Below are 24,698 nucleotides of genomic sequence, written 5' to 3' on the forward strand. Positions count from 1 at the left end.
GCCCTGTGCAGTGGGACCTCAGCCTGCTTCTAAACACCCCAAGGAAACCCCACGTCAAACCAACGGCTCCTCCCCCTCCAAATGGTGTTCCAGGTCTGAGGCCTTTTTCTGGAGCCACATTAGGAGAGCAGCAACCATGAGCCAAGAAGCAGAAAGTCCCATCCCCACATTCCTTCCAAATTCTATCCAAACAATGCAGTATTGGGCTGGTAAGGAGGCGTCTCTCCAAAGAGTCCCCACCATCCCCAGATGATTAAAGAAGATGTTGTTTGATGCATTCGGTCTGGCAAGGAATCACTTATCACGGCTGTGGGTGTGAAATCCTCACTTCTTTCTTGTTTTGCCTTTATGGTCCCCACTTCTCCAGTGTTTATCTGTATGACCTCTGCCAACTCCAGGCTGCTCCCAGCAAGTGTACTTTGGCTTCTTTGTGTATGTAAGTGCCTACTCATTTCTTTAAGTCGTGTTGCTTGTTTGGGGGCTTTCCTGGGGAGGAGAGACCTGCTTTTGTTGCTGTTGTTTTTTAAATTTCCTACCTGAGAGCGTGATTGGCTCCCGGTTGCACAATCTGCTAAAAAAACAAAAAAAGGCTTTAAAAGGCTGCTTGCTGCATCATTTCGCCGTGCAGAAGCTGGAGTCCCCAAATGACCTGATCCTGACCAGCCGGCAGGGAAAGTTCCTGTGCCGTATTGGGAGTGGTGAGCATGTCTGCTTAGCGGGTGCCTTCTGTTCTGGGATATTCCTGTGTAAGGCTCTTCCACTGGGAAAAGGCCCCACAGACCCGTAGAGCCCTGAGTCCACAGGGAATGGGTGATGAGCCCACAGAGGGGTGTAGCCCGGAGCCCACGGAGGGGTAAAGTTGGGTGCCTTATGCCCAGAGCCCTAGGAACTGGGAATGGGTGGGGGGGCCTAAATTAACAGGGTTATGCCTTGAGCCAGCACAAGGGTAAGGGTGGGTGCCCTAGAAAGTGTGTGGGTAACAGGTTGCCACCGCTGCAGCAAGACGAATGGGGGAGCTGGCAGCGCCCAGAGCTGACCCTAAGTTACACTAGATCCCCAGCCTCGGTTCTTCCCCAAGGTCTCTGGGAACATCCCATTAAGCGGGCGCTTCGCCTGCCCCTGCTCTACCCAAACCTCATCCCCCCCAGCGAGGCAGCCTGTCTTCGGTCGCTGGCTGAGCCCTTCGCCTGCTGGGCTGAATCCTGGCTTGACCAGCATGGTCTCTGCTTTAACCTCCGGGCTTCTGCGCTGACCACGGACTTCCCAGGCGGTGTCCGGCTGACTAGAAACCCGACTGCGTTGAGAACACAATTTGGAGCGGTCCTGCGGACACGGCGAAGTGCATTAGTCCCTGTAGCCAGGCTCTGTCCGGGCTGGACTTGCCAGGCAGAGCACACGCTGTGAAACAGGAGGGCTGGAGCCCAGAGGCTGTCAGGGAGGTGGGGAGTGTCACGGAGTCCCCGGGCGATGCTCTGGAACTGCTCCCCACAAAGCCAGTCAGGACTTTGGGGAGCCTCCTCTCCCTGGGAGCAGACTGTCTTTGGGGCAAGAGGCTCACATGGCTTCACCTCCTGGGTGTCTCCTGGGAGCATTCAGCATATGCCCCTCCGTGCGCTTCCCACAGCGAGTCCGCCCAGGCTGGGTCCTGGGGAAGCCAAAGGGTTCTGTACCCCCACTTCACAGTCAGACGTGACTCTCAGCCAGCCAGTAAAACGGAGGTTTATTAGATGACAGGAACACGGTCTAAAACAGAGATTGTAGGTACAGCGAACGAGACCCCTCCGCCGGGTCCATTCTGCAGCCCAGCGAGGCAAACCCCCGTCTGCCCTCCCTTCCAGTCCCCAGCTAGCTCCAAACTCCCACCCTCATCCAGCCCCTCCTTCTCTGGGCTTTGTCTCTTTCCCGGGCCAGGAGGTCACCTGACCCCTTTGTCTCCAACACCTTCAGTTAAAAGAAGAACAGGTGTACTTGTGGCACCTTAGAGACTAACAAATTTATTAGAGCATAAGCTTTCGTGGACTACAGCCCACTTCTTCGGATGCATATAGAATGGAACATATATTGAGGAGATATATATACACACATACAGAGAGCATGAACAGGTGGGAGTTGTCTTACCAACTCTGAGAGGCCAAGACAACTTGTAGTCCACGAAAGCTTATGCTCTAATAAATTTGTTAGTCTCTAAGGTGCCATAAGTACTCCTGTTCTTCTTTTTGCGGATACAGACTAACACGGCTGCTACTCTGAAATCTAACACCTTCAGTTGGCACCTTTGCAGAGGAGGGGCCCAGGCCATCAGTTGCTAGGAGACAGAGTGTTGGGCATTTATGTACCCTGGCCCTTTGCTCTGCAGCAACCATACACCCTTATCCCACCCCCTAGATACTTAAGAACTGCATAGGGGAAACTGAGGAAAACAGTAAGACCAGTCCCACTTTGTTACAGGGAGGCTGTTGGCAGAGACTCCAGAACCATGGGGCCCAGGGGGCCCTTGGTCCCCACCTACTTTTTAACATGGGGTTCGTTTAGGGGGCAGGAGGGCGCATTGCCCCCCCCAAACTGCAAGCCTCAAGCAGGCGCAGAGTGGTGCTGGCGGGGCTGTGCTTCCCGGTGGGGGGCTGAGGTGGGCTTTAGCCCCTGCTCGCCATGAGGCCAGGCTCCTCTCCATGACCTCACTCTTGCTCCTCCTTTCCCCCCCCAGCTCCTCCCTCCCTCCCCAGCCAGGCTGGAAGGTGGAGTTACCCAGGGAGCCTGGGCCGCTGTGGAGACCTGGACCCTCCACCTGCCCTGGGTGGTGCGCCCCAGGGAGTGGGGATACGGACCAGGGGCTGCTCTCGGGAGATGCCTCCAGAGATTACACTGCTTTGGGCTCTGCTGTCCTCCAAACTGTGCTGGATGCACCTCCTCACAGAGGCTCCTGTGGTGGAGCACAATGTACTGGAGTGGGAATTTTTCACAATACTTTGTATGAAATATTGTGTGTGCCTCGGTTTCCCCTATATGGTGCCTGGTTAACTAGGTGGAGGGGAAAAGTTGTTACTCTTTGCAGAGACCCAGAGATCTGCGTGTGACAGACACGTGGCTCTCTGGGGCCTGCGCCCCAAGCCCATGGATGGAAGACAATAGAAGTCTGAGAAGACAATAGCCACTCCAATTGCCCAGATATTTGGCACCTAGCAACTAAGGGCCAGGGAATGGGATGACCCACCCTCCACAGGAAGCCAGCCCCATGTGACCAGCTGGAGAACAAAGGGCTAAGGAGGAGGCCAGCTGACAATGTTTGTCTGGAACAAGGAGAAAGGACTGAGGAGGGGCCAGGTGACATTAAGGGGGGCGGGGGCTGGGTCTAAAGAGGGGTCAGAGGGCTCTGGGCTCCTGGACCAGACTGTAACTTTCCGTTCTGTATGTTAACTAAGGATGTCCTACGCTGGGTTCCAGCCTTCTGATAAACCCTTCTGCTTTTACAGCGCTGCTGAGTCACTCCAGTTTAAGGAAGTTAGGGAACATGCTCCTTTCGGGTGTGCACGTTTCTCTCTCGGGTGGATTCACTCAGGGGAGCTCACAGCATGAAGCAGGGGGGCTGAAGGCTCCAAGGGTCGGTCCCAGGAGGTGGTGGAGCCAAGGGGCTGACCCCAGTGAGAGTGTGACCCTAAGGGGGCTAACACACTGAAGGGGTCTCCTAGCGCACCAGAGCTGGGAATCCCCCACACACCTTAGGGACAGACGCTTGAAGAAGAGAGGTTACTTCCCTGGCATTAACCAGAGTTTTTTGAGATGGTTTGTGTCTAGGGTTGCCCCTCCTCCCAGCCGCTTCCTCCTCCACGGCAGAGATTCCGGCTTTGCGGGCGAGAAGGAGCTGAGCGGTGTCTCCTGCTACGGTATGCCCTTGTTAAACACGCGAGTGCCCCGCTGTGCACACTTGCTATGCTGGAGCTCCCCCGACAAACTGGCTTGAGGAACTCGAGTTCCCATAAGGCCAGTAACCTCTCCTCCACACGGCACAAGCCTGGGGCCCCCTTCTGACTATTTTCCACTTGTCAGAAACATTCAGCAAATGAACAGGGAGCCAGACCTAAGAACGGCCAGCCTGGGTCAGACCAATGGGCCACGTAGCCAGTATCCTGTCTGCCGGCGCTGGGAATGAACAGAATAGAACAACTTCAAGTGATCCATCCCTACCCAGAGCAAGGGGCTGCAGCTATGACCATCTTGGCTAATAGCCATTGATAGACCTGTTCTCCAGGAATGTATCGAATTCTTTGTTGAAAGTTGTTCTACTCTTGGCCTTCACACCATTCCCTGGCAAGGAGTTCCACAGGTTAACTGTGCATTGTGTGAAAAAATACTTTTTTGTTTGTTTTAAACCTGCTGCCCATTAATTTCATTGATGACCCCTAGTTCATGAGTTATGAGAAGGATAAATAACACGTCTTTATTCACGTTCTCCACACCAGTCATGATTTAATAGACCTCTATCATACCCCCCCTCCCCGTCCCTCGGTCGTCTCTTAGTTGTTCCTACTTCAAATTCCTCTGAGACCTTGGTCTCAACACGGGACAGCTCAGTCGCTGTCAATCAATTGCCTACAACCGTTTGTCTCTCCTGGGCCACGTCCTGACAAGGAAACTCCACAGATTGAACTGGTCAGACTCCTTCAAGTCGCTGGCACTGGTTCTAGTTAGTAGCCATAGTGAAATCTAAAGCCATTGGTAGCTCATCCACTGTCTCGGCGAGCCAGTCTCCACTCACTGGCTCCATTTAAGACCACGGAGGTGGTTCAGTGTTGGTTCCCCCATTCCCTAGTATTGTTCAGCTTCCATCCTCCTGGCTAGCAGCAGCTTGCTCTCCAGGTGCCCGGCGGCAGAGAGAGATTCAGTGCAGCAGCAGGTTCCGCACCTCGCGCAGGGTCTTTGGCCTCCTTCCTCCATCTGGCTCTGCAAGGCCACGGCCAGCTGAGCAGCTCCAACCTGGCCCGTGACAGCCTGTCTCGGAGGCAGCGTGGTAGCCGGATGCGCCAGCAGCTCACGTCTATGCCGGGCCTCTGCCAGGTCAGATGGTGCTTCTGCCCCTCGCTTTCCAGCCCGTAGCCAGGCCCTGACAGCTCAGAGTGAAAGCTGGCTCCAAACGGCGTGTCCTGGCCTTGAGCCAGAGACGGCTAATTCCTGTCTGGGGTAAGTTCTGCAGCAGCCTCAGTGCTTGGCCACGGGAAACCCTCCTTTCTGCCCAGCCCCCCGGCCCTTCTGTGCTCGGACACTGAACTGAGCCAAGCCCAGCGAGCTTTTCCCTCGGCGTCTGCCCCCAGGATCCTGCTCTGGGCTCCGGGCCCTCGGCGTCCGCCCCCAGGATCCTGCCCTGGGCTCCGGGCCCTCAGCGTCCTGCCCCTCAACTCCTGCCCTTGGCTCCGGGCCCTCGGCATCCCACCCCCAGGATCCTGCCCTCGGCGTCCGCCCCCAGGATCCCGCCCTGGACTCCGGGCCCTCGGCGTCCGCCCCCAGGATCCTGCCCTGGGCTCCGGGCCCTCAGCGTCCTGCCCCTCAACTCCTGCCCTTGGCTCCGGGCCCTCGGCATCCCACCCCCAGGATCCTGCCCTCGGCGTCCGCCCCCAGGATCCCGCCCTGGACTCCGGGCCCTCAGTGTCCCGCCCCTCGGCTCCGGGCCCTCGGTGTCCCACTCCCAGGATCCTGCCCTCGGCGTCCCGCCCCCAGGATCCTGCCCTGGGCTCCGGGCCCTCGGCGTCCGCCCCCAGGATCCTGCCCTGGGCTCCGGGCCCTCGGCATCCGCCCCCAGGATCCTGCCCTGGGCTCCGGGCCCTCAGCGTCCTGCTCCTCGACTCCTGCCCTCGGCGTCCCACCCCCAGGATCCTGCCCTCGGCGTCCCGCCCCCAGGATCCTGCCCTGGGCTCCGGGCCCTCGGTGTCCGCCCCCAGGATCCCGCCCTGGACTCCGGGCCCTCAGCGTCCCGCCCCTCGGCTCCGGGCCCTCGGCATCCCACACCCAGGATCCTGCCCTGGGCTCCGGGCCCTCAGCGTCCTGCCCCTCAACTCCTGCCCTTGGCTCCGGGCCCTCGGCATCCCACCCCCAGGATCCTGCCCTCGGCGTCCGCCCCCAGGATCCCGCCCTGGACTCCGGGCCCTCAGTGTCCCGCCCCTCGGCTCCGGGCCCTCGGTGTCCCACTCCCAGGATCCTGCCCTCGGCGTCCCGCCCCCAGGATCCTGCCCTGGGCTCCGGGCCCTCGGCGTCCGCCCCCAGGATCCTGCCCTGGGCTCCGGGCCCTCGGCATCCGCCCCCAGGATCCTGCCCTGGGCTCCGGGCCCTCAGCGTCCTGCTCCTCGACTCCTGCCCTCGGCGTCCCACCCCCAGGATCCTGCCCTCGGCGTCCCGCCCCCAGGATCCTGCCCTGGGCTCCGGGCCCTCGGTGTCCGCCCCCAGGATCCCGCCCTGGACTCCGGGCCCTCAGCGTCCCGCCCCTCGGCTCCGGGCCCTCGGCATCCCACACCCAGGATCCTGCCCTCGGCGTCCCGCCCCCAGGATCCTGCCCTGGGCTCCGGGCCCTCGGCGTCCGCCCCCAGGAACCTGCCCTGGGTTCCGGGCCCTCGGCGTCCGCCCCCAGGATCCTGCCCTGGGCTCCGGGCCCTCAGCGTCCTGCCCCTCGACTCCTGCCCTCAGCTCCGGGCCCTCAGCGTCCGCCTCCAGGATCCTGCCCTGGGCTCCGGGCCCTCGGCGTCCTGCCCCTCGGCTCCTGCCCTCAGCTCCGGGCCCTCGGCGTCCTGCCCCTCGACTCCTGCCCTCAGCTCCGGGCCCTCGGCGTCCGCCCCCAGGATCCTGCCCTGGGCTCCGGGCCCTCGGCATCCCGCCCCCAGGATCCTGCCGTGGGCTCCGGGCCCTCAACGTCCCGCCCCTCGGCTCCGGGCCCTCGGCATCCGCCCCCAGGATCCTGCCCTCAGCTCCGGGCCCTCGGCATCCTGGCCCCAGCATCCTGCCCTCGGCGTCCCACCCCCCGGATCCCGCCCTGGGTTCCGGGCCCTCAGCGTCCCGCCCCTTGGCTCCTGCCCTCGGCTCCAGGCCCTCAGCGTCCCACCCCCAGGATCCTGCCCTGGGCTCCGGGCCCTCGGCATCCTGGCCCCAGCATCCTGCCCTCGGCTCTGGGCCCTTGGTGTCCTGCCCTCGGCGTCCGCCCCCAGGATCCTGCCCTCAGCATCCCACCCCCAGGATCCTGCCCTCGGCGTCCCGCCCCCCGGATCCCGCCCTGGGCTCCAGGCCCTTGGTGTCCTGCCCTCAGCATCCTGCCCTCGGTGTCCTGCCCCCAGGATCCTGCCCTCGGTGTCCGCCCCCAGGATCCTGCCCTGGGCTCCGGGCCCTTGGTGTCCTGCCCCCAGCATCCTGCCCTCGGTGTCCTGCCCCCAGGATCCTGCCCTGGGCTCCGGGCCCTTGGTGTCCTGCCCTCAGTATCCTGCCCTCGGTGTCCTGCCCCCAGGATCCTGCCCTCGGTGTCCGCCCCCAGGATCCTGCCCTGGGCTCCGGGCCCTTGGTGTCCTGCCCCCAGCATCCTGCCCTCGGTGTCCTGCCCCCAGGATCCTGCCCTGGGCTCTGGGCCCTCAGCGTCCCACCCCCAGGATCCGGCTCTGGGTCCTTGGTGTCCTGCCCCCAGGGTCCCGCCCCCAGCTGCAGGCTCCTTGGTCCCAGGTGGACGCATTGGAGCCAGTGAGAGGCCGGGTGACTGAAGAGGGGCCAGTGGGGGGAGGGGTTACAGAAAGGGCTGAGTTTGGCCAGGCCCAGGCTGGGAGGGTCCCGGCGAGCCCCGTTGGGGGAGCAGGGGAGGGCTGTGTTATGTAGCCCTGGACTGGCCGAGCCCTGGGACTAGCCTGCAGGAATCTGGGCTGCCCTGGCCCACGGGGCGTCTGGCTCTCGGCAGGGAGTGCGGCTGTCTAGTTGTCTGGGGCTTGGGATGGGGCTGAAGCAGTGCTTGGGGGTGGCATGGAGGCTCGGGGCTGAAGAAGGAGGGCATTGGGGGCACAGTGCACCCTGCTCCTCCCCCTTTCCCGCTGCCCTGGGGCTGTGGGGCCCAGCAGGATTCCCTGAAGCACCAAGGAACTCCCGTCTCTTCCTTCGCCTCAGCGCAGCCTCCCCCAGTCCGCGGCGGCTCCAGGCACCAGCGCAGCAAGTGCATGCCTGGGGCGGCAAGCCGCGGGGGGCGTCCTGCCGGTCCCTGCGAGGGCGGCAGTCAGGCAGCCTTCGGCAGCACGCCTGCGAGAGGTCCGCCAGTCCCGCGGATTCGCCAGTAATTCGGTGGTGGGTATGCCAAATCTGCAGGATCAGGGACCTCCCGCAGGCAGCCTGTCTGCCGTGCTCGGGGTGGCAAAAAAGCCAGAGGGGGCAGGTGGGACAGTGCCATTCCCCTGGAGCAGGTGGGGCATTGGCAGGTCTGGCGAGGTCCAGGGTGCTCCCCGGCCCCCCCGCCCCATTATTCTCTGCGGGGGGCTGACTGCGCAGCCAGGCGCTGGCGGGCTGGGAGGGGAGCAGGAAGTGTGGGAAGTCTTGCAATGGTTTGCTGGTCAGTGCAGTGTTTCCTGTTCCTCTTTCTCAGCTGGGGTTATGCAGTAGCCAGGCTAGTGACAGATTGCCTGCGTGGGTCCAGGGAGCCCAGCGCCACAAGGGATTCACCGGGACTCCCCTGCTTCCCGGGAGCTGAGGCTGCAGATACGTGAGTCAGCACTTGGGGCGGGGGGGGGGGGGTTGCCCTTTCTCACAGCCCTGTCCCGGGCTAAGGGCTCAGCCATGGGGCACGGAGCGCCCAGCCCCTCCTGTCACCCCTGCCCCCGGGAGCTCTGGCCCCTCCTGAGCCCTCAGTGCAGAGGGGGCAGCGCTGGGGACACGACTCCCGCCCAGCTGGCTCCAGGGGTAGAGGGTCAGACTGAGTCTCCCTTTCTGCCTCGCTCTGCACCCCAGCCCGGGCCCTGCCCACCAGGCTCTGCAGGAGAGTCTGGTTTCCCCTCCCCAGCGGCCACGGCAGCTCCGGCCCCTCTCCTCAGGGCCCTATGCCAGCAGGTGACTGTGGCCGAGATGCCAGGGGAGAGCTGGGGGCTCACTGCCCCATGGTGCCTTATAGACAGGACCCCTCAGCGCCATACAGAGGCGCTGCCTCCTGACCCAGTGGCGAATGTCCATGCAGCACCGGGCTGGGCTGGACTGGGCCTCAGGCTGCCCCCGGGGCTGGGGTACCAGTGGTACTCCCCTGGCAGGTACTGCCCACCCACATTCTCACCCCTTGGACTGTGTCTCTGCTCGCCTGTTACTTGCTGGTGAACTGCTCTCCCCCCTCAGCCCCCTGGGGCCAGGTCTTGCCCCCCAGAGCTTCGGCCACCTTAAGCCCCTTGGGATCCCAGCCCTTCGCCACAGCTTCCAAGAATCACAGACTCATAGAATATCAGGGGTGGAAGGGACCTCAGGAAGTATCTAGTCCCACCCCCTGCTCGAAGCAGGACCAACCCCACCTAAATCATCCCAGCCAGGGCTTTGTCAAGCCTGACCTTAAAAACCTCTAAGGAAGGAGATTCCACCACCTCCCTAGGGAACCCATTCCAGTGCTTCACCACCCTCCCAGTGAAATAGTGTTTCCTAATATCCAACCTAGACCTTCCCCACTGCAACTTGAGACCATTGCTCCTTGTTCTGTCATCTGCCACCACTCAGAACAGTCTAGATCCATCCTCTTTGGAACCCCCCTTCAGGTAGTTGAAAGCAGCTACCAAATCCCCCCTCAGTCTCTTCTCTTCTGCAGACTAAATAAGCCCATTTCCCTCAGCCTCTTCTTGTAAGTCATGTGCCCCGGCCCCCTAATCATTTTTGTTGCCCTCTGCTGGACTCTCTCAAATTTGTCCACATCCTTTCTGTAGTGGGGGGACAAAAACTGGACACAGTACTCCAGGTGTGGCCTCACCAGTGCCGAATAGAGGGGTATAATCACTTCCCTCAATCTGCTGGCAATGCTCCTACTAATATAGCCCAATATACCATTAGCCTTCTTGGCAACAAGAGCACACTGTCGATTCATATCCAGCTTCTCGTCCACTGTAACCCCTAGGTCCTTTGCTGCAGAACTGCTGCCTAGCCACTCGGTCCCTAGTCTGTAACAGTGCATGGGATTCTTCCGTCCTAAGTGCAGGACTCTGCACTTGTCCTTGTTGAACCTCATCAGGTTTCTTTTGGCCCAATCCTCTAATTTGTCTAGGTCCCTCTGGACCCTATCCCTACCCTCCAGTGTATCTACCTTTCCCCCCAGCTTAGTGTCATCTGCAAATTTGCTGAGGCACAGCACACCCTGCCCCCCTGCTGTCCCCAGCTCATCCTGCCCTGGCGCTGGGGGGCTCAGCCCAGCCCTGCAGTATTCCCTGGAGAGCCAAGGACTGCCGCCTTTTGCCCCCCTCTGAGGCTGAGTTGGGTGCCTCCCTCTCCAGTGTGTCCATCGCTCGGGCTGGAGCCCCCTCGCCCCAGACTCTGGTGGCTTGGGGGAGGGGAGCATCCCCCCACGCACTGCGTGGGGCTCCCTTGCTCGCTCGCTCTGGGGCTCAGCAAGTAGCAGCAAAACCAGAGTCTATTTCTGACCCACCACTTCCTCCCTCTGTGACCTCGGAGCAGCCCTTCCCGGAGAGCGGCTCCCAGCCCGGGCTGCTCACACATGAGGCTAACACCCTTCGCCCGATTTGAATCCATTTTGCAAATCAGATTTTGAGGGGCTGTATCCAAGTGTCGCTACCGTCCAGCCGGTCACGTCTCCCCGGAACCCACAGCCCAGGGTGGTCACTGAGCCACATACTGCGTGGCCAGATCCCCCGATGGAGGCTGTGCCCCAAATCCCCCTGCTGCCAGGGCTGCTTGTCCAGATCCCCCTTTGGGGTCTGTGTCCTAAACCCCCTGCCCCAGGGCTGCACAGCCAGGTGTTGGGACAGCAGTGCACTGGGGACTTTGTGGAACTATTCAGACCCTCCCAAAAAACAATGCGGGAGAGGTGAGCCTGGAAAATGCAAAGGGGACCTGACCACAGGCAAATAAGCCAGGGAAGCTGCAGCAGGTGTGGGGACGGGGCACAGGGCAGTGGCTCGGGGGCCTGGCGTACGGGTCACACAGCGCCCAGGGGAAGCTGCAGCGGGCGTGGGGACGGGGCGCAGGGCAGTGGCTCAGGGGCCTGGCGTACGGGTCACACAGCGCCCAGGGGAAGCTGCAGCGGGCGTGGGGACGGGGCACAGGGCAGTGGCTCAGGGGCCTGGCGTACGGGTCACACAGCGCCCAGGGGAAGCTGCAGCGGGCGTGGGGACGGGGCACAGGGCAGTGGCCTGGCGTATGGTTCACAGTGCCAGGGGAAGGGGTGTTCTCTGGTGACTGTTCTACTCATGGCCTCCAACAGCATCGCCCCCGCCTGCGGTCTGGGGGAGAGGAGCCGGCTCTCGGCAGCCAGCGCCATGGGCTTCGGGACAGAGCTGTGCGGCCCCCAGGTGCACAGCGCCCTGCTGCAGCTGCAGGACTCTGAGCTGCGCCTCCTGGAGCTGATGAAGAAGTGGATGGTGCAGCGAGCCAAGAGCGACCGGGAGTACGCAGCCCTGCTGCACAACACGTTCTGCCAGCTGGAGAAGCAGGAGGGCTTCCGGCAGCCCCTGCCAGGAGACTACAAAAGCCAGATCAGCGAGGTAGGAAGCCTGCCCCAGGCTGGGTCAGGTCTGTATGCCCAGACCCTGCAGCCATCCAGCCCCCTCACCCCTGGGCAGCGGAACGCCAGGTGTTGCAGCCTCAGTTAGACATGAGAGGGGCTGGGGCCAGCCCCGTCTCCAGCCGAATGGGTCCCCTGGAGAACGGCAGCCCATCTGCACCTGCTCCCAGCTCAGGTCCCTGTGCATGCGGCAGTGCGCTGTGCAGTCCAGGTCACTGGCACGCTGCGGGCACGGCCTGGTGAGCCGAGCTGGAGGAGGCAAAGGGCCCGGGCGACGCTGCGGGCACGGCCTGGCAAGCCGAGCTGGAGGAGGCAAAGGGGCCGGGGGAGCTGGCACGCTGTGGGCTGTGGTTCGTGCTGGCTCCAAAGACCCTGAGAAGAGGGCGTGTGTGGGTGCAACAGAAACCCCTTTGCACCTCCCTGTTCCTGGGGCGGGTGTTAGCAGAGAGGGGCCCCAGCTGCGGAAGGGTTCAGAAGGCCCATTCCCATCAGCCAGCACACCCAGGGCCCTGAGTTCTGTGGGGCCATCGCAGGACCCTGGGCCCCTCCCTGTGCTCGGTTCTGGCTGCCCCAGGCCCTGGGGGGAAGGCACTGGCTGCAGCTCTGAGGGGCTCTAGCTGATGCTGTGGGCCAGACTCAGGAGGTGCAAAGGCAGGTGAAAGCCCCCCTGGGCTTTACTCTGAGCCGGGCCAGGCTGGGCCTGCAGAGGTGCTGCTGAGTGTGGGGTGGCCTGGAGCCCATCCCTAAGGGTGCCCTTGGGCGCAGCACAGCAGGTACCCGCAGCACTGCTGTGACGCCTCCCGCCGGTACCCAGCGCTGTGGGCTATTTCACAGACTCGAAGGAGAACAAGCAGAAATAGTGGGAACAAAGGGCTCCGTGTCAAAGCTGAACTCACAGCTAGAGCCCAGACTTCGCTAATCAACCCACGTCATGGCATCAGCGAAGCCGCTCCCCCAAGACCCTTCCATCGCACGACAGCCAGGCTGGGCTGCGAGCGTCTGCTCCTGGGCAAGCCGCTGTCCGCCTGCGTCCTCGGGGGAAGGATCCAGGCGTTGTCTGTCTCTACAGACATCCAAAGCTGCATTGGCTGCACTTGCCACCCAGCTAGCCCCTGCCGCTTGGGTTTCCCGGCCCGGGCGGACCGGAGACTTTACGCTCACTTGATTAGTCCTGTGCTCAGACTCAATGGACGCCCCCGTGGCCCCTGAAGGGCACAGGACACATGTACACAGACAGACAGCGCAGCCCCAGGCCCAGGCCCAGGCCCAGGCCACATCACAATCAGGAGAGCTCTGGAGCTCCTGCCGTGGTAGCCTGTCACGGAGTGTGGGGGACACGAGGCCCTGCCCCCCCGGCTCCCTGCGATTCCCCAGGACTCTCAGCCAGCAAAGCAGAAGGTTTATTTAGACGACAGGAACAGAGTCCAAAACAGGTCTTGCAGGCACAGACAACAGGACCCCCCCAGTTAGGTCCAGCTTGGGCTCCCAGGGGGGTCAGAGTCCCATCTGGGCTCCCCTCTATTACACCAGCCAGCTCCTGACCAACTCCAACTCCCTCCAGCGTCTCTCACCCAGCCCACCCCCACCCCGCCGCCTTTGTCCAGCGTATCCTCCCTCGGCCAGTCTCCCATCTCCCATGCAGACCGTCCCAGCCAGCCTCCCCACGCAGCATTCAAAGGTTACATTAAGAACAGTCCCAGTTTGTCCCAGAGCCGCACTGCAATTTCGCAAGGAGAGCAGCCAGCGGGAGCCTGGCGTTTAGTAGAGACCTCATGGGACACTGGGGTGACCCAGTATGTACCTGCCACCCCAGAGATCTCAGTCACCCCCAAATCCCAGCTGGGCCCCCACAGTCTGCTCGGGCTCCCCCATTGCCCTCCCCTGGGCTCCCCCATATTCTGCCAAACGAGCTCCTCTGCCTCCACGCTACAGCCTCCCCCCCACTCTCAGTCCCCCATCGCTCCCTCTTTTTCTTCCAGCTCCCCTGTGCTTCCAGGCCCCCCAACTCCCCTCTGTGCTCCCAGCCCCCCCCCACTCCCCTCTGTGCTCCCAGCCCCGCAAGCTCCCCCATGCTGCCGGCCCCGCTGAGCTCTCCCCTCTCCTGGCAGTGCTGGTGGGTGCTAGCGAGCCAGACGGAGGGGCTGAGCCAGATCTTGCGGCGCCACGCGGAGGACCTGGCCGCCGGGCCCCTGAACAAGCTGAGCCTGCTGATCCGCGACAAGCAGCAGCTCCGCAAGGCCTACAGCGAGCAGTGGCAGCAGCTGAACCAGGACTACGTCAGGGTAGGCAGGGCCCCCAGCGACCCCCCCACCCCTGGGGCTGCTCCAGGGCGCCCGGCCAGCCCCACAGAGCTGTGGGCAGTGTGGAGTGGCAGGGGTGAGGCCCTCTCTGCCATGGGGTCGGGTGTTTCCTCGCCTGGGAGTCGCCCTTCTTCCCCGGGGCAACTGCAGCCTGGCACCCTCATTCCCAGGCTGCCCGCTGAGCCAGGCGTGGGATATACTGCCAGGAGCCAAGCGCTGCCCGTGGCTCCGGCCACCTCTCTGCCGGCTCTGCCGCCCCCCACGGCCTCCCCCGGGCTCTGCCGCCCCCCCCGGCCTCCCCGCAGCTATGCCTGCCTCCCCCATAGCTCTGCCCGCCCCCCCACGGCCTCCCCCGGGCTCTGCCCGCCCCCCCACGGCCTCCCCCGTGGCTCTGCCCGCTCCCCCATGGCTCTGCCCCCCTCACGGCCTCCCCCGGGCTCTGCCGCCCCCCTCACAGCCTCCCCCGGGCTCTGCCCCCCCCCGGCCTCCCCGCAGCTCTGCCTGCCTCCCCCATAGCTCTGCCCGCCCCCCCACGGCCTCCCCCGGGCTCTGCCGCCCCCCTCACAGCCTCCCCCGGGCTCTGCCCGCCCCCCCACGGCCTCCCCCGTGGCTCTGCCCGCTCCCCCATGGCTCTGCCCCCCCCACAGCCTCCCCCGGGCTCTGCCTGCCCCCCCCATGGCCTCCCTGCAGCTCTGCCTGCCTCCCCCGTGGCTCTGCCTGCCCCCCCACAGCCTCCCCCGGGCTCTGCCGCCCCCCACGGCCTCCCCCGGCTCTGCCCGCCCCCCCCATGGCCTCCCCGCAGCTCTGCCTGCCTCCCCCAGGCTCTGCCGCCCCCCCACGGCCTCCCCCGGCTCTGCCCGCCCCTCCACGGCCTCCCCGCAGCTCTGCCTGCCTCCCCCAGGCTCTGCCTGCCCCCCCACGGCCTCCCCCGGGCTCTGCCCGCCCCCCCCATGGCCTCCCCGCAGCTCTGCCTGCCTCCCCCGTAGCTCTGCCCGCCCCCCCACGGCCTCCCCCGGGCTCTGCCTGCCCCCCCACGGCCTCCCCCGTGGCTCTGCCGCCCCCCCCACAGCCTTCCCCGGGCTCTGCCACCCCCCCACGTCCTCCCCCGGCTCTGCCCGCCCCCCCCATGGCTCTGCCTGCCCCCCCACAGCCTCCCCCGGTCTCTGCCGCCCCCCCATGGCCTCCCCGCAGCTCTGCCTGCCTCCCCCGGGCTCTGCCCGCCCCCCCACGGCCTCCCCCGTGGCTCTGCCTGCCCCCCCACGGCCTTCCCCGGGCTCTGCCCGCCCCCTGATAGCCTCCCCGCAGCTCTGCCTGCCTCCCCCGTGGCTCTGCCCGCCCCCCCACAGCCTCCCCCGGGCTCTGCCGCCCCCCACGGCCTCCCCCGGGCTCTGCCTGCCCCCCCATGGCCTCTCCCCAGCTCTGCCCACCCCCACCATGGCTCTGTTCGCCCCCCACTATCTCCCCTGGGCTCTGCCTGCGCCCCCCACGGCCTCCCCCGGCTCTGCCCATCCCCCTCATTGCCCTGGCCTCTGCCCAACAACCCAGTCACCCCTCTGGTCTCTGTCCTGCCCCGCAGGCACCTCCCTTGGGGCTCTGCCCAGCCCCTGCTGTGGGGCACAGGAGGTTACACCCCTCACACCGAGTGTTTGTGTCATTCACAGACGAGCCAGCAGGAGCTGGAGAAGCTGAAGTCGCAGTACCGGAGCATGGCCCGGGACAGTGCCCAGGCCAAGCGCAAGTTCCAGGAGGCCAGCAAAGGTGGGTGCCCGGCTGTCACGGACTCCCAGATCGGGCCCACTCTTGGCCCCGGGCGGTCCGTGGGGGGTGCCCCTTTTAGTGAGACAGCCCTTCTCGGGGGTCCACTCTCTCTCGGGGTCAGGCCCCTCCACCTCCTGGAGCCGCACCTCTCGGGGCCCTAGCACACCTGTTTCTAGCTGTGGGCCTCCTCAGGGAGTCCACTCGCCCTGGACCCCCAGGGCCTCCACCCCCGAAGGGGTTGATGCCACCCTGTTCTCTAGACCGGAGCGACTCTCAGCCAGCATGAAACAGGAGGGTTTATTGAGAGTTGAACACAGCACAGGAAACTCTCAGGGCCTCAGGCCTGGCCTCCCTCAGCCCAGCACATCCCAGTCTCCCCTGCATCCAGGTGGGCTCTGCCTGCTCCCCCTCTCCAGCCCAGAGCCCCCCTGCTCCCAGCTGGGCATCTGAGATCACCGGCCCCAGGCCCCGCCTCTGTCCATTGTCTTCTCTCCAGGTAAACAGGGTCGTAAACCGGGGCCTCCTCTCCTCGCTTCTGTCCTCTGGCTGGAACCGGCTGGTTAGGTCACTGGGTCCTCACTCTGCAGCCCATTGTCTGCCCACTGGCCATAACCGGCTGCGTCTCCTCAGCTGGGCCTCCGGGTCACCAGGTCACCAGGTCACCGGTCGCTGGGGTATCCATCCTCCCGGCCATCGACTGGGTCCCCAAGTCCTCTGTCCAGTCCTCTGCAAAACACACTCCCTCTCCCCTCACCTCGTTAAACCAGTAACACCCAGGGAAACTGGGTCCCACCCCCTCCTCATGCAAACCATTGAAACCCCACAGAAAACAAGAAAACCCCCCACTTCGTCACACCAGCCCCACCCCTGCCCCACGCTGCTCCCAGCCTGAGCTGGGGTGAGTGACACTGAGGGAGGCACCGAGCATGCTCGGGACGCCAGCAATGGGGCTGTTCTGCCTGAGGCCAGGCCTGACCCCCAAGCTCCCTGCGGCTCTGCCACCCCCTGGCTCCGGCTGCCAGCAAGGCCCTTCTGTCACGGAGTCCCCGGGCGACGCTCTGGAGCTGCTCCCTACGCAGCCAGGCAGGACTCTGGGGGAGCCTCCTCTCTCTGAGCAGACTGTCTCCAGGCAAGAAGCTTCCACAGCTTCGACCTTCCTGGGTCTGATCCTGGAGCATTCAGCCTCCCCTACCCCATCATGTGCTTCCCACAGCGAGTCCTCCCAGGCGGGGTCCTGGGGAAGCCAGAGGGTCCTGCACCCCAACTCCGCTGTCAGACGAGACTCTCAGCCAGTGTAAAATGGAAGGTTTATTAGTCGACAGGAACACAGTGTAAGGCAGAACTTCTTAGCACAGAAATCAGTGACTTTCAACCAAGTCCATCTTGGGGGGAGGAGAGTCCCCTGCGCCCCAAGCCAGCTGCCTGACGCTTCCAGCTGCCTGGTCCCTACCCTGCCGGTTGCTCCTCCTCCGGCCTTTGTCTCGGTTCCCAGGCCAGAGTCACCTGGTCGCATCCCCCTCCTGGGTCTCAGGTTATGAAGGGGTGGCCACAGCATCTGTGCTGGCAGCTGGAGTGACCCGCACAAAGGTCGGACGCTTATTCCCACCACCTGGACACTGGTGCGATACACAGGGAAACTGAGGCACACACGGCATTCATGCAAAACAGTAAGACTCACATTCAACATAACAAGGGAAAATCCTACTTCCTCACACCTTCCCAATCGCCCTGCTGTGCGGGTCCGTGACCCCGCTGGCCAGTCCCCCGGGCTGCGCTCCCTAGAGTTCCCAACTTTCTAATCACACAAAACCGAACACCCCTGCCCTGCCCTGCCCCTTCGCCGAGGCCCCACCCCACTTGCTCCATCCCCCCGTCCCACGCTCTCCAACACCCTCACTCATTTTCACTGGGCTGGGGCAGGGGGTTGAGGTGCGGGGGGGGGGGGGGGGGGGGGTGAAGGCTCCGGCTGGGGGTGGGGTCGAGGATGAGGGGTTTGGGGGGTGGAAGAGGACTCCAGGCTGGGCCTGGGGGTTGGGATGCGGGGGGTTGGGGTGCCTCTAGGCACATGGGCGGCCAGGCGGTTCTGAACGGTGCACGCTGCCTTCGCACCCGCAGGCACCGCCCCCCGGAGCTCCCATTGGTCGCAGTTCCCAGCCAATGGGAGCTGTGGAGCCGGCGTTCGATGCAGAGGCAACGCGCAGAGCCTCCCAGGCCCTGACTGCCCCAGCACGTTGGGACCGCAGGGACCTGGCGGCTGCTTCCAGGAGCCGCGTGGATCTAGAGCAGGCAGGGAGCCTGCCTTAGCCCCAGGCCCCTGCTGGGCCGCGGACCGGACTTTTAACGGCCTGACCGCCAGGGTCCCTTTTCGACCGGGAGTTCCAGTCAAACACTGGACACCTGGCTACGCTAGCGCGCCCTTCCCGCCGTCAGGGGCCATGGGGAATCGGGCTGGGGCGCCTCTCCCAGGACTTCCCCAGCTGCCGCTCTCCCCCCAGACAAGGACCGGGACAAGGCCAAGGACAAGTACGTGCGGAGCCTGTGGAAGCTCTACGCCCTGCACAACCAGTACGTGCTGGCCATCAAGGCCGCCGAGCTGCACCATACATTGTACTTCCAGCAGGCGCTGCCCACCCTGCACTGCTCCCTGCACGGCCTGCACCAGGAGATGGCGCTCGTCCTGTAAGAACCCCGTGCCCGACCACCGGCATCCCCCCCCGCCACCGGCATCCCCAGCCACCGCCATCGGCATCCCCAGCCCCTGCCGCTGGCATCCCCCACCCCTGCCACCGGCATCCCCAGCTCCCGCCCCCACCATCCCCCACCCCCGCCGCCGGCATCCTCAGACCCTGCCGCCAGCATCCCCCCCGCCACCGGCATCACCAGCTCCCGCCCCCACCATCCCCAGCCCCCGCCGCCGGCATCCCCAGCCCCTGCCGCTGGCATCCCCCACCCCCGCTGCCGGCATCCCCAGCCCCCGCCGCCGGTATCCCCCCCGCCACCGGCATCACCAGCCATCGGCATCCCCAGCCCCTGCCGCCGGCATCCCCCACCCCCGCCGCCGGCATCCCCAGCCCCTGCCGCCAGCATCCCCCCCCGCCACCGGCATCACCAGCCACCGCCGTCGGCATCCCCAGCCCCTGCCACCAACATACCCAGCCCCTGCCGCTGGCATCCCCCACCCCCGCCGCCGGCATCCCCAGACCCTGCCGCCAGCATCCCCCCCGCCACCGGCATCCCCAGCTCCCGCCCCCACCATCCCCAGCCCCCGCCGCCCCCACTGCCGGCATACCCAGCCCCTGCTACCACCGCTGGCATACTCACCCCTGCCGCTGGCATGCCCAGCCCCCACTGCTCACACCCCTGCCACTCCCACCCTCCCCCCAACTCAAACCCCCACTCCAACCCCCCAACCCATTCCCTAGGGGTCCCTCAGTCACTGAGATGCCTTTCAAATCTGCCTTGGCCCAGGGGCTTGGTGGGAGGGGCTGGGGCCCCGAGAGCTGAGCGCAAGGCAGCCGGGCCTCAGGGGGACTTGCCAAAGGCCCTGCAGGTCGGGGCGCCCAGCCCAGCCATCATGACCCTGCCACAGTGCCTGGGGGCGAGGTCGCTCAAAGCCCCATGCAAGGGGCGAAGTGCGCCATGGGCTGGCCACTGCGGGGGGCAGGCAGCAAGGGGGGCACACTGCTGCGTTTAGTCAAACCCCCAGGTAGTGGCAGGAGGGGCACAGGTTAGGGGGGCTTGTGGGGACCCCCGAGCGATGGGGGGAGGGGCACAGGTGAGGGGGACTTGTGGGGGTGGGGCCCCCGGGCGATGGCGGGAGGGGCACAGGTGAGGGGGGCTTGTGCGGGTGTGACCCCCGAGCGATGGGGGGAGGGGCACAGGTGAGGGGGACTTGTGGGGGTGTGGCCCCCGGGCGATGGCGGGAGGGTTGCAGGTGAAGGGAATTTCTGAGGTGATGGGGTTAGGGGGACTGGGGTCTCAGTCACCAGAGACGTGGTCCCGGCTGAACCTGGCTCAGGCCCGGTGAGGGTGGCCAGCAGCGACAGGCCATGCTGCAGGGGACAATGAGGACATGCTCAGCTGCTTGGCCTTGCTGACTGTCCTGCCGAGCGGGGAGAGGTGACCCACTGAGGACACTTGCCTTGGGGGTTCTTCAGGCCTGGGGCTGCATGAGAACCTGTGAAGCTGAGGGGCCGAGAGGGGTGCCCGGTGCAGGGCGGAGGAGGCGGGCAGGGCCCAGAGGGGTGCAGGCAGAGTGGAGGGCACAGAGAGTACTGCAGCTGCCAAGTGCACATGAGCACGCTCAGTCCGCGAGCTCCCACTGCAGCTGCATTCACAGTCATGGGAGGATCAGGCGTGTTTCTGGGGCCGACGGGGTGAGACTCGGGGAGTCGGGTTCAGGGCTTCGTGTGCAGGTGCCCCATGGGGCTCACCCTCCCATAGGCACAGGCCACGAGGGGAGAGGGCTCCCGGCGGTGTCTATGGCAGGCCTGGCTGGGGTCCGAGCTCTGGTGCCTGTGCCCCACAGGAAGGAGATTCTGCAGGAGTACGCCGAGGTCAGCGGTGTGGTTCAGGAGGAGATGGGCTCCATGCACCAGGAGATCACCCACGCCATCCAGGCGATCGACCCCGCCACAGAATATGACAGCTTTCTCCAGCAGCAGAGGTACAGCTCCTGTGCGCCCCCCCCCCCCCCGCACCCACAGGCTCGGAGCTACGCCCCGCTTCTGAACAGCCGCCTGGGGGAACTGCTCCCAAGGACTCCGCTCTGCCTTCTGGTGGGGCCCACAGCCTCCCTGCAACCTGGGCTCCAGCTGCCTGCTTCCCCCTGCGAGTCCCATGGAGCAGAGTCTGGGGCGCTTGGCAGGGATCAAGGCAATCTCAGGCACTGCTACAGACTAGGGACCGAGTGGCTAGGCAGCAGTTCTGCAGAAAAGGACCTAGGGGTTACAGTGGACAAGAAGCTGGATATAAGCCAACAGTGTGCCCTTGTTGCCAAGAAGGCTAACAGCATTCTGGGCTGTATAAGTAGGGGCATTGCCAGCAGATCGGGGGATGTGATCATTCCCCTTTATTCGGCATTGGTGAGGCCTCATCTGGAGTACTGTGTCCAGTTTTGGGCCCCACACTGCAAGAAGGATGTGGAAAAATTGGAAAGAGTCCAGTGGAGGGCAACAAAAATGATTAGGGGTCTGGAGCACATGACTTATGAGGAGAGGCTGAGGGTTTAAGTTGGATATTAGGAAACACTATTTCACTAGGAGGGCGGTGAAGCACTGGAATGGGTTACCTAGGGAGGTGGTGGAATCTCCTTCCTTAGAGGTTTTTAAGGTCAGGCTTGACAAAGCCCTGGCTGGGATGATTTAGTTGGGGTTGGTCCTGCTTTGAACAGGGGTTTGGACTAGATACCTCCTGAGGTCCCTTCCAACCCAATGATTCTGTGATTCTCTGATTCATCCAGCCAGGAGTGGCAGGGCTCCTGGTGCGCTGGAAGGCCTCAGAACAGCACAGGGAAGTCAAGGTTAAAGCACCATCCGTTCTGGCCACTCCAGCGCAATGCCCCAGCCAGGCTGCAGCAACCCCCCATCGGACTCTGGTGCTCCTGGGCTCCTTAGTGCCAGCGGAGAGCAGCTACTTCCCCAGAGCCCACTCTGTACCCTGCCTGTCCCAGCTCAGGCCCCCGTTCTCGGGGGCACCTCCTCCTGCTGGGATGGTTTGCTAGGTCCTGGTCTCTCTGGTATTCTGCACTGCTGCAGGGTCGCTTTCAGCAGGTCCCAGTCCCCGCCCAGACAGCCTCCCCCTCCCCTCATGGCCTGTGCTGCCCCCAAGAGCAAACGTAGCACATTTGCCCCACTGGGCAGCACTGCCAAGTGTGGGGGAAACTGGCACACACAGGATTCATAAACAGGCCGGACAATTCCCCCTTTGTCAGAGCCCTGCCCTCCTGGGGTGGACGCTGGCAGGGCAGGGCAGGGCACAGAAAGGCAGCATGGATTCCCTGTTCCTGCCCCAGGCCTGTGTGCGCAGTCAGGGCCGGAGGCTGCTTGCAGGCGTGCTCAGAGCACTGTCCCCCTAGGTGTGTGAGCGAGATCCCACCCAGGGTGACCTTCGACGAGAGCCTGCTGGAGGAGAGCGAGAACCTGGAGGCCGGCGAGCTGCAGCTGAACGAGCTGACGATAGAGAGCGTGCAGCACACGTGTGTACTGGGCACGGGTGGGCACCGGGACATGAGGGGCCCTGGGAGGGCTGCAGCACTGGGCCCTGGGCAGCCACTGGCTGGCTCCCGAACTCCCGGGGGGGTCAGGCCCGGCAGGGGACCCCTGGGCTAGCTGGTGCTGTCTCTTGCAGCCTGACGGCCGTGGAGGAAGAACTAGCCACTGCCATGGAGACCATGAGCAGCAAGGGGCAGCGCGTCCAGGACCTGCAGGCCGAGCTCCTGGGCGAGGAGCGGAGCATGGGGCCCCGGGAGCGGTGAGACGGGGGGGGGCAGGGAGCTGTGAGACGGGGGGGCAGGGACCGGTGAGATGGGGGCCCCCGGAGCGGTGAGATGGGGGCCCCAGAAGTGGGGAGGTGCGGGATATGACCTGGATGGGGGTAGTGAGACAAGGGTGGTGGGACCCCAGGATTGAGGGGTTGTAGTGAGACCCCGGGGAGCAGGACCATGAGACATCTGGGGGGGGAGCAGTGTGAGCAGGGAGGGGAAGGGGTGCAGTGTGATGGGGGGAGGGGTGCAGTGTGACTGGGTATCTGTGCCTGCTGTCGCCCAGTGGGGTTCATCAAGCCAGATTCCCTTCCCCTAGCCAGAGGCAGCAGTGATGGGGATTCTGCCCCCCGTGACATGGAAGTGGGGTGGGGGCTGGGAATACCAGTCCATGCCCATTTGCTCAGGGATACCCATGCCCAAGGCAGCCGGGTGGGGCAGGCAGGGATCTCTGGGCGGGGCGGGCGGGGAGCTCCAGGTGGGGCAGGACGGGCGGGGAGCTTTGGGCAGGATGGGGATCTCTGGCTGGGGCAGGCGGGGGTGGGCGGCGAGCTCTGGGTGGGGCGCGCTGGGCAGGGAGTTCTGGGCAGCACAGGGATCTCTGGGTGGGGTGGGGAGCTTTGGGTCAGGGTGGGTGGGAGCTCCGGGTAGGGTGGGGAGCTCTGGGCGGGACGGGCAGGGAGCTCCGGGTGGGGCGGGGTGGGTAGGCAGGGAGCTCTGGGCAGGGCGGGTGGGGAACTTTGGGTCAGGGTGGATGGGAGCTCCGGGTAGGGCGGGGTGGGTGGGGAGCTTTGGGTGGGGCGAGAGGGAGCTCCGGGCAGGGCAGGGAGCTTTGGGTCAGGGTGGGCAGGGAGCTCCGGGCAGGGCAGGGCGGGTGGGGAGCTCTGGCCAGGGCAGGGAGCTCTGGGCGGGCGGGGAGCTCCGGGCAGAGCAGGGAGCTTTGGGTCAGGGTGGGCAGGGTGCTCTGGGTGGGCAGGGAGCTCCGGGCAGGGCGGGGTGGGCGGGGAGCTCTGGGTGGGGCAGGGAGCTCCGGGCGGGGCAGGGCGGGCGGGGAGCTCCGGGCAGGGCAGGGAGCTCTGGGCAGGGCGGGCAGGCGGGGAGCTTTGGGGTGGGCGGGGAGCTCTGGGCGGGGAGCTCCGGGCAGGGCAGGGTGGGCGGGGAGCTCTGGCCAGGGCAAGGAGCTCTGGGCAGGGCAGGGCGGGCGGGGAGCTCTGGCCAGGGCGGGGAGCTCCGGGTGGGGCGGGGAGCTCCGGCCAGGGCAGGGTGGGTGGGGAGCTCCGGGCAGGGCAGGGCGGGCGGGGAGCTCCGGGCAGGGCAGGGAGCTCTGGGCAGGGCAGGGCGGGCGGGGAGCTCTGGGCAGGGCAGGGCGGGCAGGGAGCTCGGGGCAGAGCGGGCGGGGAGCTCGGGGCGGGGCGGGCGGGGAGCTCGGGGCGGGGCGGGTGGGGAGCTCCGGCAAGGGCAGGAAGCTCCGGGCGGGGAGCTTCGGGCAGGGCAGGGCGGGCGGGGAGCTCTGGGCAGGGCAGGGCGGGCGGGGAGCTCGGGGCGGGGCGGGGCGGGCGGGGAGCTCCGGGCGGGGCGGGGCAGGTGGGGAGCTCCTGCCAGGGCAGGAAGCTCCGGGCGGGGCAGGGCGGGCGGGGAGCTTCGGGCAGGGCAGGGCGGGCGGGGAGCTTTGGGTGGGGCGGGGCGGGAGTTCCGGGCAGGGCAGGGAGCTCTAGGCAGGGCTGGGGCGGAGCTCCGGGCGGGGTGGGCGGGGAGCTCTGGCCGGGGCGGGCGGGGAGCTCCGGGCTGGGCGGGGTGGGGGCGGAGCTCCGGGCAGGGCAGGGAGCTCTAGGCAGGGCGGGGGCGGAGCTCCAGGTGGGGGAGGAGCTCTGGGTGGGGCAGGGAGCTCCGGGCAGGGCGGGGTGGGCGGGGAGCTTCGGGCAGGGCAGGGCGGGCGGGGAGCTTCGGGCGGGGCGGGGGGGAGCTCCGGGCAGGGCAGGGAGCTCTAGGCAGGGTGGGGGCGGAGCTCCGGGTGGGGGGGGGCGGGCGGGGAGCTCTGGGCGGGGCGGGCGTGGAGCTCCGGGCAGGGCAGGGAGCTCTAGGCAGGGCGGGGGCGGAGCTCCAGGCGGGGCGGGGCGGGCGGGGAGCTCTAGGCGGGGCGGGGGCGGAGCTCCGGGTGGGGCAGGGAGGGCAGGGCGGGGTGGGCGGGGAGCTGTGGGCGGGGCGGGGGCGGAGCTCCGGGCAGGGCGGACAGGGAGCTCCGGGCAGGGCAGGGAGCTCCGGGCAGGGCGGGGGCAGAGCTCCGGGCAGGGCAGGGAGCTCTAGGCAGGGCGGGGGCGGAGCTCCAGGCGGGGCGGGCGGGGGCAGAGCTCCAGGCAGGGCAGGGAGCTCTAGGCAGGGCAGGGGCGGAGCTCCGGGCGGGGCGGGCAGGGAGCTCCGGGCAGGGCGGGGGCAGAGCTCCGGGCAGGGCAGGGAG

General features: G+C 65.6%; 1 protein-coding gene across 2 annotated transcripts in view; it reads left to right on the forward strand.

Annotated features, from left to right (window-relative positions):
- The first annotated feature begins 3,866 nt into the window (after window positions 1-3,866).
- The window catches only part of FES (FES proto-oncogene, tyrosine kinase), a 31,099-nt gene continuing 10,267 nt past the window's right edge, over window positions 3,867-24,698 (forward strand). The window contains exons 1-9 of one of the 2 annotated variants that reach the window (XM_054043124.1): window positions 3,867-3,881; window positions 8,588-8,704; window positions 11,405-11,684; window positions 13,813-13,986; window positions 15,666-15,762; window positions 18,258-18,441; window positions 20,291-20,428; window positions 21,839-21,958; window positions 22,111-22,233. In XM_054043124.1, coding sequence (XP_053899099.1) covers window positions 11,460-11,684; window positions 13,813-13,986; window positions 15,666-15,762; window positions 18,258-18,441; window positions 20,291-20,428; window positions 21,839-21,958; window positions 22,111-22,233 — 1,061 coding nt within the window. In that variant the 5' untranslated portion in view covers window positions 3,867-3,881; window positions 8,588-8,704; window positions 11,405-11,459. Of the gene's footprint in view, window positions 3,882-8,587; window positions 8,705-11,404; window positions 11,685-13,812; window positions 13,987-14,026; window positions 14,081-15,665; window positions 15,763-18,257; window positions 18,442-20,290; window positions 20,429-21,838; window positions 21,959-22,110; window positions 22,234-24,698 lie in introns of those variants that run through there. The other variant, XM_054043126.1, reaches the window with a different exon arrangement.

This window comes from Malaclemys terrapin, chromosome 10, assembly GCF_027887155.1.
Source record: "Malaclemys terrapin pileata isolate rMalTer1 chromosome 10, rMalTer1.hap1, whole genome shotgun sequence".
Lineage (NCBI taxonomy): Eukaryota > Metazoa > Chordata > Testudines > Emydidae > Malaclemys > Malaclemys terrapin.